Below are 12,541 nucleotides of genomic sequence, written 5' to 3' on the forward strand. Positions count from 1 at the left end.
GATGGATAATGGATGCTTCTTCATAATTTAACTAATATATGTACTTTTGGTAAATAATCACCTGTTTATATATATATATATATATATATATATAAACAGGCATATTTTTCTTAACTCTCGGATTCTATACTGTCTATTGTTTTTGGTTGATAAAAAAGAACATATGTATTATTAGTGCATTATATTATAGTTGTAGAATTAGAGGAATCGTATAATACAGACAAGCTAATTTATGAATAACATCAGCCAAAAAAACTAAATATCATTTATTTATTTTTAATTTATTTTTGTTTTAACGTGAGCTGTTCGAGACGCGTTCCACATCGCTCTGTAACAGTTTACCAGGCGCACGTGAACGCACCGCAGCGGGGGGCGGGGCTCTGAAAGTTTTCAGGAAGTTGTGTGACAATCGAAACTTTCCTGGGACTCGTCGCATTGCTTGAAAACTGCGCGACAGCCGCTGTGAAGTGCTTAAAAAAATGCAGGGCAGCGCTTACGGGGCCTCGCTGGCCGGCGGCACGTTTGACTGCGAGGGCTTCGTCAAGCGGCCGCAGACGATCCTCCGCTTCCTGAGCTGGGTGAGTGACCCGACGCGGTGCAGCCGTTAGCGCCGACGTTAGCCCCGCTGTCACGGTCTGCTAACAGATGTTCGCTGTCAGGGTCGGAACTAATGAGCCTCTGCCCGGGGCCGTCAGCGCAATGAGCTGCCAGCAGCGAACACGAAGCCAGGTCTGAGAGCAAACTGCAAATAAATGTGAAATCATGCGCTTTAATGATGCTTTCGCGGCGTTAGCTTGTTAGCATGTCCAGTGCTGTGTCACCGCACCGTCACTTCAACACCTGCAAATCATGCGTTAATTCGGGTTCTAGTGTATTTATTCGTTTATTTAACATGTTTTGCCGTTTAAAGACGGAATAAGCAGCAGTTAAAGGAACGTTGCTGGTGTGTTCGCGGTGTTAGTAAAGATGCAGGAATTTGTTTTTCGTTTAGGTAATTTCCCAAGTGCTGAATTACTTTCTCTTCCGCTTAAAGTTAATTGTGTCTGATTCCTCATGTCATAATATACAAAGCCTGTTTGTGTCGCTCTTTTGATGCATCATGCATTTACAGTAACATAAATTAAAACTGACTGACTGCTCTAAATGGGTGTATATTGGCCCTTTTAGGGACATTTTTCCCAAATGAGTGACGGTGCTGACATCAGAGGATTTGTTTTCCTCTTTGTGCTCCAGGCAACACGTGAGATTTGTAGGGAGTGTAATAAAACACTAAAAGGCATCAAACAAATTAATTTTGTTAAAAAAGTAATGTCATCATTGGACACAAAAGATTTTTGCATTTAAACACCCTATTATATTAAATTTGGGGCGTAGGTTGAATCAGAGAATGTGTGTGTTCATGTTATGCTTGGATAAGGCATAATAAATATTTAGAGAAGATAAGAACAAAGATCAAAGACGTGTTTTAGAGTGTCATAACAGATCAGGAACTGAAAATGTCTCTGCCACCTGTTGTCTGACTGTGTGGTGTAATGAGAGTCACCGAGCTTCGCTGCTGTTTCACAGCAATAACTTCATGCGTTCTTTCTTTGCAGATCTTCTCTATTGTGGTGTTTGCGACCATCACAGCAGAAGGCTACATTAACACCAGCAAAGAGGCCACTACGACGTGCGTGTTCAACGGCAATGACAGCGCCTGCAGCTTTGGAGTCGGGATCGGAATCCTGGCCTTCTTGGCTTGCGTCGCCTTTCTGATTCTGGACGCCTACTTCCCACAGATCAGCAATGCCAAAGAGAGAAGATACATCGTTATAAGCGACCTGGCATTCGCAGGTGAGAGTCGGGCTTCAGGAACAACCGATCTTACATTGCATTTGGTTGTTATGTTCGCTCTTTATGACTTTGCTTATTTTCTATATATATTCTATATGGCAGGTTCTTGGACAATACTGTGGTTCATCTGCTTCTGTTTCCTGGCCAACCAGTGGTCCAACACAAAAGAGTTTCTCCATGCGGATGCTCCCCGAGCTGTCGTGGCCTTCTCCTTTTTCTCAATCATCACCTGGGTGAGACTCTCCGCCCCAACATGTGACTGTGCATTTCAGTGACAACCATGTGACTGTCAGTTTGCCTTGTAATGACTTACTGATTCAAGCTTCTCTCAACAGGCGTGTTTGACTTACTTTGCATATGCAAGGTATCGTGAGGGTGTCAGTGAATTTGATCAGGACTACAGAGACCCTGCCAACGACCGCACTACTCCATACCCTCACGCTCCATACGACAGCGGCCCCACGGGTTACCAGCAGTCCCCTTTCTCCAACCAGCAGCAAGCAGGGGAGTACCAGCCTCCGACTTATTGAAGAACTAGGATTCAAACACATGAATCCAACGGGAGCTTTCTTTTAAAAAGATGTGCTAATGGTTTGAACTGGGATAGTCCTTGGCACTACAATTCTTTTCTTCCTGCAGAAAGTGTTTCTTTTTTTTGTTTTACAGTTTTGGGTGCACTGATGTGTTAGTTCCACTGTTGGAAGTGCCATATAAAGCAGCTGAACTTTAAAAAAAGAAATTGTTTTGTTAGTTGAAGATTGTTTTAATAAGTGAGAGACTGTGTGCCATTTTCCTTTCACCTACACACTCGTGGTTTCTCCAGTGCCCCTTTTTGTTTTTATGCAATTTAAGAGCTTTTACTGTCGAGGCAATAATCAGCAGGTTGGGATTTACTTGTGTGTTTTGTTGGTAAGATGGACAAACTGTTTTATTGTTACTGTTCAGCACAAATACAACTTAGTAGTTTAGGAGCAATAATCAAACAACCACTTCTGAAATGATTTGTTACCTTCTTTTTTCCACAGAAAACAAACCCATTTACTTAATAATTAATGGGTGCATTGAAAATGTTCCCTTTGTATCTACTGCAATGTCAGGTCTGTGTGTCCTTTTTAAATAATCAACCACTGAATGGCTTTTGTGCACTGAGAGAACCTTTTTTTTGAAAGCAGCTTCCTATTTCAGCAGTAGCTGATCTACAATGGCTAATATTCAGAATGTAATACTACTACAGTTTAGTATTTGACTCTATTTTGCTTTGAGATAGCCAAACCATTTATTTGCATTCGCTGCTGTAGATGTGTAATGTGCCTTTACTGAGAAAAATATTTTCAAGCCTCAAATTCCGCACGTTTGATTTTAATAATTTGGTGATTTCACAGAATTTACATATTTATTATTCCAAATGACAATCGAACCATATATTTCCTACATTGTATTTTCATACTGTGGCTTTTACACGTGTTGCAGTTTTACTGGTATATGGTTGGTTCTCATTAAAGTGCCTTTTACAGTATTCTGTATCACACAGGGTTTGCCAAATAAAAACTGGTCAGAAACTCTGGGTCAGCTCATGATTTACATCCTCCTACAGAGAAGGATCCGGGCTTCGTGCAGGCTTGTTCTCCCTTGGTAAATATTTGAGTAGTGAATAGGTGTGGAGGAATTTGTGGGAAGTGTAGCCAACATCATGATCATTTAAAGCCGCTTAGTGCTTTATGCACATGCTTTAAAATAGAATTAACTTTATTAGTCATCATGGCCAAAACGTGATTATAATTCTTTGTAGAGGACATACTACGCATGTTTACAAAATGAAGCAAAGAGTGCACAATGCAGCATATGAGATGAGGTGCTATATTAGATTCATTTGGTTTTATTTAAATAAATAATTGTTCAATTAAACAACGCTGGGTTGCCATTTTTGTTTATGATTATGATATTTCCGATGCCACTGGAACGCAGCGTTTGCTCAGCGCAGGCCGCGCACGCATAGCTGCTGCTGACGTCACCACTCCATACAGGAAGTCATGTCCCACCGTCTGCTCAATGCAAATGGAGGAGAAGGAATCGAGCAAGGAGGCGACACCGTGATGACATCCGATCGCCAGGCATCAGTCGGACCTTGACCTGGAGATTCAACAGCGGCGGTGAGTTCGAGGGGCGACGCTGCGGGATGCGGCGTTTGCGGTTTCTCCTCAGCCTCCTCAGTGTGTGATGGCATGTGTGCGTTAACCTCTGCGCTGCTGGCGACAACGGGAGCCTATGTGGTCGAGAGACGGCATCAGCAACGACAAAGCACAGTTTATCCTCACAGTTCATGACAGATCCAGCTAGTGGTAGTTACAGTAGCCTGAGGTGTAGTGGAGCAGCGGGCGTTTAGGTCATGACCCGAAGGCCTGCAAATAGAAAAGTTGTGTTAGCTACATGAGAATAACGTAAATATGACTAGTCTGGAATCCTGTATCTGTCATAGTCCTCAATTAATCCATGAAGTAAATCACATTCACTTACCTTCACATCTGTTTAATGACAATACTTGTGCAGATGTTTGGGATTAAGTGAATTATTGATGGATGTATTCACCCTTTTGGTTCTGATTTGTAGATTTATCCCATTTTTTAATTGTAAGCTAAATGTCTTTAAAAAATAATAGATCTTCAAGCTGCATTTTAACCATTTTGTATGAGAGTATGTGCATGTGAATGGAGCTAGACCTTTCATCTGCTTTTGCTATATTGAACCTTATGTTCCACTCCTCCAGGTGACACCGATGGTAGTTGTCATTCCATGTGTCATATTAAAAATTCCTAACAAATATTATAGTAGTCTTTGTTGGTCAGTCTGATCCTCCATGACTTGGCGTCATCTCCATGATGATCTGCGATGACGTTGTCTCGTCTTATACTACGAAGCAAAGGCTCATTCTCTGCTAGAAAAAGCAGAATCCCAGTAAAAGGCAAAGGTCTGTGGTGAAGTGAGCCTTCGGTGGGTGATAGCATCTCAGGTTAAGCTTCCTTAACTTGATCAGACTGGCTCCAGGCTCCAGTGAACTGATGCAACCCTGCAGATTAGATGTGTCTCCCTCAGTCACACTGTACAACAACTACAGTATCTGATATTTGTATTTGTCAAGTCAAAGGTTCTGTTTCCCACTTACTGTCTTAACCCGCTGCCATAATCTATTGATTGCATCACCGAGTCACCTCTGACATGTGCTGTAGGTTGCTGCAGCGTTGGTTTTGAATCTTCAGGATTTTTCAGCGTTTCACCTTTATACAGGTAGGATCATTGTGTAACCTAGTTGTTTACCGAGCCCGTTCAAAGGTTTGAAGGATGAAAGCTGACACGAAGACCTGCTGCAGGGTTTGTCCCTTTGGACTGGACCATAATCCTCCAAATCTGGGTCTAGTCCATTGTAGCGCTGTAACTACCCGTACTGATGGCTGATTTGCTAGTAGTCGTCGCTGAGGAAAAGTGACAGCTCAGATTTATTGTGGCGTTTATAGTCCGTTAAATTTAATGAGCCGGGTTGAGCGTTCTGCCAGGAGGAGACGAAGGGGTAAGAGTGTTCTCTTATTTTTGATTCAGTGAAGGTGAACTGAAAATTAACATCTGATCCCTTTAAAAAACAGACTCTGTCTAAGTCAATAAACCATCAGTGACTTGTTGGTGGGGTTTCTTACCTCAGAATCAGGGCCCTCCTGGTGCTGACAGAATGGACCGCTGTTTGGCTCCCGGCCCCCAATGAAAGAGTCTTTCAGGCCCGGCTCCCCAGCCAGGTTCAGGCCTCAGGGTGAGGCTCCTGAGGCCACATGTCTGTGGAATTTCCTCGGGTTTTACTCTATAGACTCTGACGGTGACCCTTTAAGTATAGAGGCAGCAGAAATCTCACATTGTTGATCCGACTCAAAGGTCACGTTCTTGTTTTTTTTTTTTTATGGGTGGGCGGTGTTTGGTGGTGTAGGTGGGGGTGCGCGGGTCCACTCAGTTTTTACCGGATACAGGTTCTTCTCTAGTTCAAGAACATTCTAACTTTGCATGTTTGAAAATAAAACTATGATCCAGTCAGAGACGCTGGACTTTGGCCTCATTTCACCTTTTGTGCGTCACTTGTGTCGTGCATCTGTGCCTTGTGACTTTGATACTATAAATATTGTCCATTGTGACAGCAGGTGCTGCTTCACGTTGCTGGACACACATTTCTTGCTTTACCTGTTCACAACTGCCTCTCTGCTGGGAACGGACTCCTCCCATCCTCCATGTTATTCGATAGAGCTGAACCACTTCCTGCTGCTTATCGTGTAATGTTTAACCTGGTGCACACTTACCTGTGTGACATCTCACCATTCATTTGCAACCGTATTTAAAACAAAGGCTTTAATGAATGACCCACCTGCCTTCGGGAATAAAGATCTGATTTAGAAGAAAGAGAATTTTCCTATGGAGAGTATGTGAGTAGGGTTGAGTGTTGTGTGATCTAAATGTGGTTGGTCCTGTCTGACTGAGGAGGAAATGCTTAAAGAAGTATTTTTGTAAGACAACCTACTCTATTTAAACACTGGTTAGCAATATTTTCATTCAGTAAATTTCTTTTTCGACAAGTCGAGCAGTTATGGGTTTTTCTATGAAATCTGTATGTTGTACAGGGTTAAAGGACACTTAGACAAAGCAGCAGAGTTGAAATACTCTAAAGCCTTTAAAATACAAAAGCTTTAAAAGGCAAAGGTTCTAAGACATTCAATGTTGATTAATAACTTTATTTTATTAAACACTTAAACCCATCACCAACCACATTTACTCACAGTTTACTGCTAAAAGCACATGTTAAACAATTTTTAGGAGCTCATTTGCTTTCTTCTAGTTCTGCTGTTAAAATGATCAGCAGACGAACATTATATGCCCACGTTGATTCACTATTTGTTTGTCTACAGGTCGAACCAGTCCCCCGTCCTCCATGCCTGCTCCCCCAGGCTACACCCGACTAGAGCAGAATGAGCCTGTAAACCCTCTGCGTATCTCCGTAGGAGGCCTCCCCATGTTGGCTTCCATGGCCAGCCCCACCGACCCCCGTTTCCGCCTCAAGTGGAAGCCCATCGTGGCCGTGGCCCTCTCTGTACTCCTGCTCCTCATGCTCTTCATGCACCTGAGCTCTGGCCTGCACCCGCACTCCTACAGCGCGTCCAGCTGGAGAGGCGGCCCCGGCGGCCCCCAGGAGCCCGGCTCCCGCTACAACGACACGTACCCGCTCAGCGCCCCGGAGCGCACGCCGCAGGGCACCCGCTACCGCATCGGCGTCATCTCCGACCTGGACACGAACTCTCGCAGCGAGAAGCAGATGACGTGGGTCAGCTATATGCGCCGGGGGTACCTGCTGGTGTCCCAGAGCGGCGACAGGGTGGAGGTGGAGTGGGACGCGGACAGGGTGGCGCTGGAGAGCCACCTGTCGGAGAAGGGGAGGGGGATGGAGCTGTCTGAGCTGGTGGTGTTCAACGGGAAGCTCTACAGTGTGGATGACAGAACGGGCGTAGTCTACCACATCGACGGAGACAAGGCCGTGCCCTGGGTCATCCTACCCGACGGCGATGGCAGCGTTCCCAAAGGTCGGTTATAAAGGCTGCGCATGCATTCATTCAAGTATTTTCATGTTTATACCTCAGTTTGGATTTGTAATAGAGAATTCACGTCTTCCCTGCAGGTTTCAAAGCCGAGTGGATGGCAGTGAAGGACGAGCACCTGTACGTGGGTGGTCTGGGGAAGGAGTGGACCACCACCGAAGGCGAGTTCGTCAACAACAACCCAGAGTGGGTGAAGGTGGTGGGCTTCAGAGGGGACGTCCGCCACGAGAACTGGGTTCCCAAGTACAAGTTTCTGAAGACTGCCGCCGGGATCGAGCCGCCAGGTGAGGCATTTACCCCACACGCGCCTGCTCCCACAGTATCTGCCCCTGTTTACCACCCCCCCCCCCCCATGTGCGCAGGCTACCTGATCCACGAGTCGGCGGCGTGGAGCGACACCCTGAAGCGCTGGTTCTTCCTGCCGCGCCGCGCCAGCAAGGAGCGCTACGAGGAGGTCGCCGACGAGCGCCGGGGCACCAACCTCGCGCTCAGCTGCTCGCCCGACTTTAGGAACATCCTCGTGAGCCAGGTGGGCCCGCTCAAGCCCACCCACGGCTTCTCCTCCTTCAAGTTCGTCCCCAACACAGACGACCAGATCATCCTGGCGCTCAAGTCGGAAGAAGACGCCGGGAAGGTCGCGACGTACATCACGGCCTTCACGCTCGACGGACGCGTGCTTTTGCCTGAGAGCAAGATTGGGGACGTGAAATACGAAGGCCTGGAGTTCATCTAGGAGGTTCGGGGACTGAGGGACTCGCTGTCAAGGCCACCTCGCTGTGGTTCGTCTGTGTTTACAATCCAGTCACTGTTGAAGTAACTCTACTCACTAAGGGATCACCCTTGTTAAACATAGAAGAAATGAAGGCTATGAGGGTCTTGGGAAGTGCCAGGCAGACCGAACAATACCAGAACGCAGCCCTCAGCAACACTGTAGCCTTTCTAATAATGAATGTACAGTAGATTGATTTACCAGACTGTGATTTTTTTTTTTTGGGTTTGTCTAAACAAAGCTTCTCCAATCCAGGTCCCGAGGACCACCGTCCTGCTTGTTTTAACGCTCCACCTACTGCCGGCTTTTTAGATCAGGTTTGTGCAGGAACCGGCAGGACAGCGCCGGTGTGAAGCTTACATGTGAAAGTACACTCTCAAAAGGTCAAAGGTCATTTATTCCCCTTTGCCCCATTCTAAAGAAGCAACATTCAGGCACACACCACATCTCTTTGAGTGGCTAAAATTTAGGTTTTCATGTTCATCAGGATCAATATTTTTTGGGGGGGAATTGATTTAATGAATCAAAGTGTTTGTAATGTTTTTTTGGTGAGCTGAGTAAAGTTGTTCTTCCAATCACGAGTCCTGTGAATTAACTTACATGTGAGGGGGGCGTCGGTGTCCTCGCCCAGCTTTAGACAGAGTCAGACAAGGGTTGTGCAACCTTTCTCCTTCAAATGAAAAACGAAACTTAGGGAAAGAAGCAGCAGTTTCACCTTTAAACCAGACAGAACGTTGCAACGTAGGACGACAGCACTTTGGAACCAACGGAAGGAAGGTAATGTAACTTTCTATGTAATGTAATGTAACCTCAGCGCTTTTTGTGTGATTTTATCTAGTTAATATTGCGCAAAGCTGTTGTGTAATATTATTTTCCAGCTTAATGAAAATGTGAAACTGATGGTTTCATTTCCCACCTTAAAACTAGTCTCTAGTTTCATTTTCCAACTTAAAGAATGCATTTAAACAACAATGGAAAGAAAAGCAAATTGAACATATATATTTTGCCATTTTCTGTTTTAGACTTTTCTGCTGGCGGTTTAAAAATGCTAACACACCAAAACCTACAGACACTGTGGCTTCTGCTACTTCTGCATGCGAATGGGGAAGCGACCAAATTTCAGCTGTTCAGTGAGTCTGAAGCATTTTCTCGTGTCATTTGTGAGAAAAATAAGTCTTTTATTGTAGCAATACTGTAAAAGAAAAATACAAATTATAGTTGCGTGTTTGCATCCAGGGCGCTTGCAGGAAGGGGACGTGAGGCTGGTTGGCTCCAGCAGGGCCTCAGAGGGCCGCGTGGAGATCTACCACAACGGGAGGTGGGGAACGGTGTGTGACGACGGCTGGGACATCGCTGAGGCGCGGGTGCTGTGTCGCCAGCTTAAGTTCCCCGGAGCGAAGGAGGTCGTCTTTGGGCAGAACTACGGGCCAGGTGACTGCGCCTTCTTCTCGCCCACCACCAGGGGGCAGCTGGGAGCTGTGTTCATGTTCAACATGTTCCCTTTTTGGCATCTAGCGGCGACGGGGCCCATCTGGATGGACGACACCAACTGCAAAGGCACCGAGACCCGTCTGATCAGCTGCGCCTTCAAAGGCTGGGGATCATCTGACTGCACCCACAAAGAGGATGTTGGGGTCGTTTGTGATACAGGAAGCAGGCTCCTACAAGGCAGGACGCACAAACGTCTGGTCCAGATGTGCTTTCACTGCTTTTCACACTCACCTAAAATGCAATAATTTGTCTCCAGGCTTGACTAATTCCACTTCCGATGCTTCTGGATACTCGCTGGACCACAGCTACACCCTGTCCGATGACCTGGGCCGAATCTTCGACAGCGGAGTTGGCTGCGACTTCACCATCTCCGTCAACGACGACAAACAGGAGAACGGGACGGAGGAGGTGATCTGTGCTCATAAAATGATCCTCTCTCAAGTCCCGCTCTTCAACGCCTCGGCGAAGAGTAGCATCACGGTCAACATCAGCCAGTCGTGCCAACCCTACTTCACCTCCTTCCTCAGGTTCAGTGCAGAGGGACTTTGTGCTCTAATATTATGTTTTGAATATAATGTTAAATGTAATACTCTGTCTTTCAATAGGTACATTTACACTCGCAAGATCGAGGTGACCTTCTCGTCTGCCGAGTGCATCCACTCGATGGCTTCTGAATTTGGGATGAGGCAGCTGATGGAGGACGCCGGGCGGCTTTTCGTTAAAATGCTCCCGGAGGACTCTTCTTTCCAAACGCAGGTGTCCATTTACAAGTACGCCAGCGACAGCGAGGACCTGGTTCTCCAGGAGAACTGCGTTCAGTACCTGGCCTGGAATTTCCAAAACATGACGCTGTCCCCAGCTTGGAGCCGGCTGCCGGTGGAGCTGCTCAAGGCCCTGTTGGCTCGCTCGGACCTGGTGGTGCCAGACGAGTACTTCCTGTTCCAGACAGTGGAGAGCTGGATCGGGCAGAGGGGCGACGCCGTCGGCACAGGAATCCAGGCCGAGCTCCTCAATCTCATCCGCTTCCCTATGGTCCCTGCGGAGAGACTGTATCAGCTTGAGTCCAGTTCTCTCTTCGGCGCCCACAAGGACCTGTTCTATGAGAACATGTTGAAGGCCTTCCAGTTTAACGTTCTGCTCTTCACCAATCTGTCGTCCAACCCAAAGTTCACCAGGGAAGACGACGACTTCCAGCCAAGGATCTACACCGCCGCGCCATGGAGCATCGCTTTCTCTCCTTCGACTTCGCAGTATAACCGCGGTTATAATCAATATTATGATTCACGCCGTGGTGGGGTTTCATATGGGTCGCCTAGGTCCTTAAACACCCCGGCCCACAACAGCCTGCTGTTCAAGGACAATAGGGTTCAGTGGGAGGTGACTGTCTTCTCGAACCAGTACGAATGTTCGAACCGAGGCATCCGCTGCGACTCGCTCCCCATGGCGAGGCTGTCCACCTACAACAACCCACAGAACAGCGTCCTCTACCGCAACCGCCTGCTGCTGAAGTGCCGGGACTCCTACGTCTTCCAGGTTCAGGACTTCAAGAACAACCAGGCCCACGTCAGAGTGAACGGCACCGAGGCCGCCTCCTATCCCTGCCCCGATGATAAGTACACCTACGTGTTCGTGGTGAGACCGGAGTACGTCTAGCGTCCCTCATCCGCTCAGGCTGATCCTAAATCATTTGCTGGTGATTTGTCTTTTTCATACGTTTCTCCGAATTAGTTAATTAACATGTGTATCATCAGACTGTGAGCTGAATCATATCGTGTATCGTTTCCAGCTAATAAATTGATTTCTGCATCACTTCCTGTGTCTGACTTTGACTGCTTCCAAAACTCCTTCAACAAGAGCAGAGTGGTGTGATTTGGCACTTCTAATTGTAGTCGAGTACTTTTTAGTACTTGCATGTGTACGGAATTACTGAGTTTCCTAATTCCTGGGTAATGACAGTGAACCTAAACGCCACCTGCACCCACATGGACTTCATTTCTACCTTCCAGACTAAACATGTGCCCGCTGGTGTTTGGAGCTGCTGGTGGGCAGATGTGTTTATGTCCCCGGAGCCACGCGACGTGTCCCTCAGGGTCCAGACGAGGTACGAGGACGGTGCTTTCACCGGACGCCCCCCAGCGTTTCACTGTCCTCGCTCCTTTCCCTAAAAAGTGAAATCCAACAAGGCCCGAAGCGTGAGTCGATGAGGGATGAGGGCCTTTTACGGGACCTGACCGTGAATCACGGAACCTTCCCAGGCAGGTGTGAGGCGTCACACGTCTTCCCGCCGGTCCGGCTCACCGCTGGTGCCTGTGCGACCTGCGTGCCTGCACAGGTGGGCCGCGTGGGTGAGTCACGGGCTTCTGAGAACAGCGTCTGTCCGCGGCGGCGCCCGACTGTGACAATAAATAGCCGATCGCTCGCGAAAACGGGGCGACGCCGCGTCTGTGTGACGGTGACTCATCCGCAGGCGGCCACGGGTCGGCCTCCGGGCCGTGCATCCCTTCGAGCGTCCGTGTGAAGAGGAGCGGGGAGGAAAAGTATGTCCTCACAGGGGCGACTTGTCTTCTGTGACTAATATCAGGCTGCATCTTCACTGCTGTGTCATTTCACCCGCAAAATAACTAACCTTCAGGTCATGGCATGTTGTTTTTTTGCTGGATTGCCCCAAGATTTTGAAATTCTCCTAAGTGAGTTCATGAGCAATTAGTCATGTGACTTAAGCAATCTGATTAGACTGGTTGGACTCCAAATTTCCCAGTTCCCCCTTAATGTTAGTAAAACCTCAGAGCGTTGTCACCACAGAAAGACCACAGGTAGAATCAAAACTTGG

At 47.2% G+C, this 12,541-nt stretch overlaps 3 protein-coding genes and 1 long non-coding RNA gene across 10 annotated transcripts in view; 3 read left to right on the forward strand and 1 right to left on the reverse strand.

Moving 5' to 3' along the window:
* The window catches only part of LOC114860517 (galectin-3-binding protein A-like), a 206,947-nt gene extending 195,427 nt beyond the window's left edge, over positions 1-11,520 (forward strand). The window contains exons 2-7 of one of the 2 annotated variants that reach the window (XM_055510872.1): positions 8,935-8,997; positions 9,243-9,350; positions 9,457-9,651; positions 9,736-9,888; positions 9,968-10,238; positions 10,317-11,520. In XM_055510872.1, the coding sequence (XP_055366847.1) occupies positions 9,266-9,350; positions 9,457-9,651; positions 9,736-9,888; positions 9,968-10,238; positions 10,317-11,364 (1,752 nt within the window). In that variant the 5' untranslated portion in view covers positions 8,935-8,997; positions 9,243-9,265 and the 3' untranslated portion in view covers positions 11,365-11,520. Of the gene's footprint in view, positions 1-8,865; positions 8,998-9,242; positions 9,351-9,456; positions 9,652-9,735; positions 9,889-9,967; positions 10,239-10,316 lie in introns of those variants that run through there. The other variant, XM_029159170.3, reaches the window with a different exon arrangement.
* Positions 367-3,392, forward strand: syngr2a (synaptogyrin 2a). Of its 2 annotated transcripts, none has more exons than XM_029159177.3 (4): positions 367-578; positions 1,596-1,833; positions 1,936-2,066; positions 2,169-3,392. In XM_029159177.3, exons 1-4 carry the CDS (start codon positions 480-482, stop codon positions 2,361-2,363), a joined length of 663 nt encoding a protein of 220 aa, XP_029015010.1. In that variant the 5' UTR covers positions 367-479; the 3' UTR covers positions 2,364-3,392. The 2 variants fall into 2 exon arrangements, with proteins under 2 accessions (XP_029015010.1, XP_029015012.1); XM_029159179.3 differs by lacking the exon at positions 367-578 and adding an exon at positions 592-729.
* LOC114860520 (uncharacterized) lies at positions 3,335-5,748 on the reverse strand. 2 transcript variants are annotated; one of them, XR_003786626.2, is made up of 4 exons: positions 5,520-5,745; positions 4,994-5,374; positions 4,181-4,897; positions 3,335-4,096 (listed from the first exon to the last, which is right to left on the reverse strand). It is a non-coding gene; the product is annotated as an uncharacterized LOC114860520 (long non-coding RNA). The 2 variants fall into 2 exon arrangements; XR_008695379.1 differs by having other exon boundaries at positions 3,335-4,897; positions 5,520-5,748.
* cant1a (calcium activated nucleotidase 1a) lies at positions 3,528-8,795 on the forward strand. Of its 4 annotated transcripts, none has more exons than XM_029159173.3 (4): positions 3,528-3,983; positions 6,768-7,436; positions 7,532-7,735; positions 7,814-8,795. In XM_029159173.3, exons 2-4 carry the CDS (start codon positions 6,791-6,793, stop codon positions 8,182-8,184), a joined length of 1,221 nt encoding a protein of 406 aa, XP_029015006.1. In that variant the 5' UTR covers positions 3,528-3,983; positions 6,768-6,790; the 3' UTR covers positions 8,185-8,795. The 4 variants fall into 4 exon arrangements, with proteins under 4 accessions (XP_029015006.1, XP_029015004.1, XP_029015007.1 ...); XM_029159171.3 differs by lacking the exon at positions 3,528-3,983 and adding an exon at positions 5,256-5,395; XM_029159174.3 differs by lacking the exon at positions 3,528-3,983 and adding an exon at positions 6,141-6,287.
* Positions 11,521-12,541: the final 1,021 nt, after the last annotated feature.

Source organism: Betta splendens, chromosome 8 (assembly GCF_900634795.4).
Source record: "Betta splendens chromosome 8, fBetSpl5.4, whole genome shotgun sequence".
NCBI classification, from domain to species: Eukaryota; Metazoa; Chordata; class Actinopteri; order Anabantiformes; family Osphronemidae; genus Betta; species Betta splendens.

Coding starts and splice junctions, on each gene's coding strand:
- syngr2a (XM_029159177.3), top strand. CDS start 480: ATGCAGGGCAGCGCTTACGGGGCCTCGCTGGCCGGCGGCACGTTTGAC. Junction 579..1,595: donor TCCTCCGCTTCCTGAGCTGG/GTGAGTGACCCG, acceptor CTTTCTTTGCAG/ATCTTCTCTATTGTGGTGTT. Junction 2,067..2,168: donor TTTTCTCAATCATCACCTGG/GTGAGACTCTCC, acceptor TTCTCTCAACAG/GCGTGTTTGACTTACTTTGC.
- cant1a (XM_029159171.3), top strand. CDS start 5,356: ATGAGCCGGGTTGAGCGTTCTGCCAGGAGGAGACGAAGGG. Junction 7,437..7,531: donor CGATGGCAGCGTTCCCAAAG/GTCGGTTATAAA, acceptor TCTTCCCTGCAG/GTTTCAAAGCCGAGTGGATG. Junction 7,736..7,813: donor CGCCGGGATCGAGCCGCCAG/GTGAGGCATTTA, acceptor CCATGTGCGCAG/GCTACCTGATCCACGAGTCG.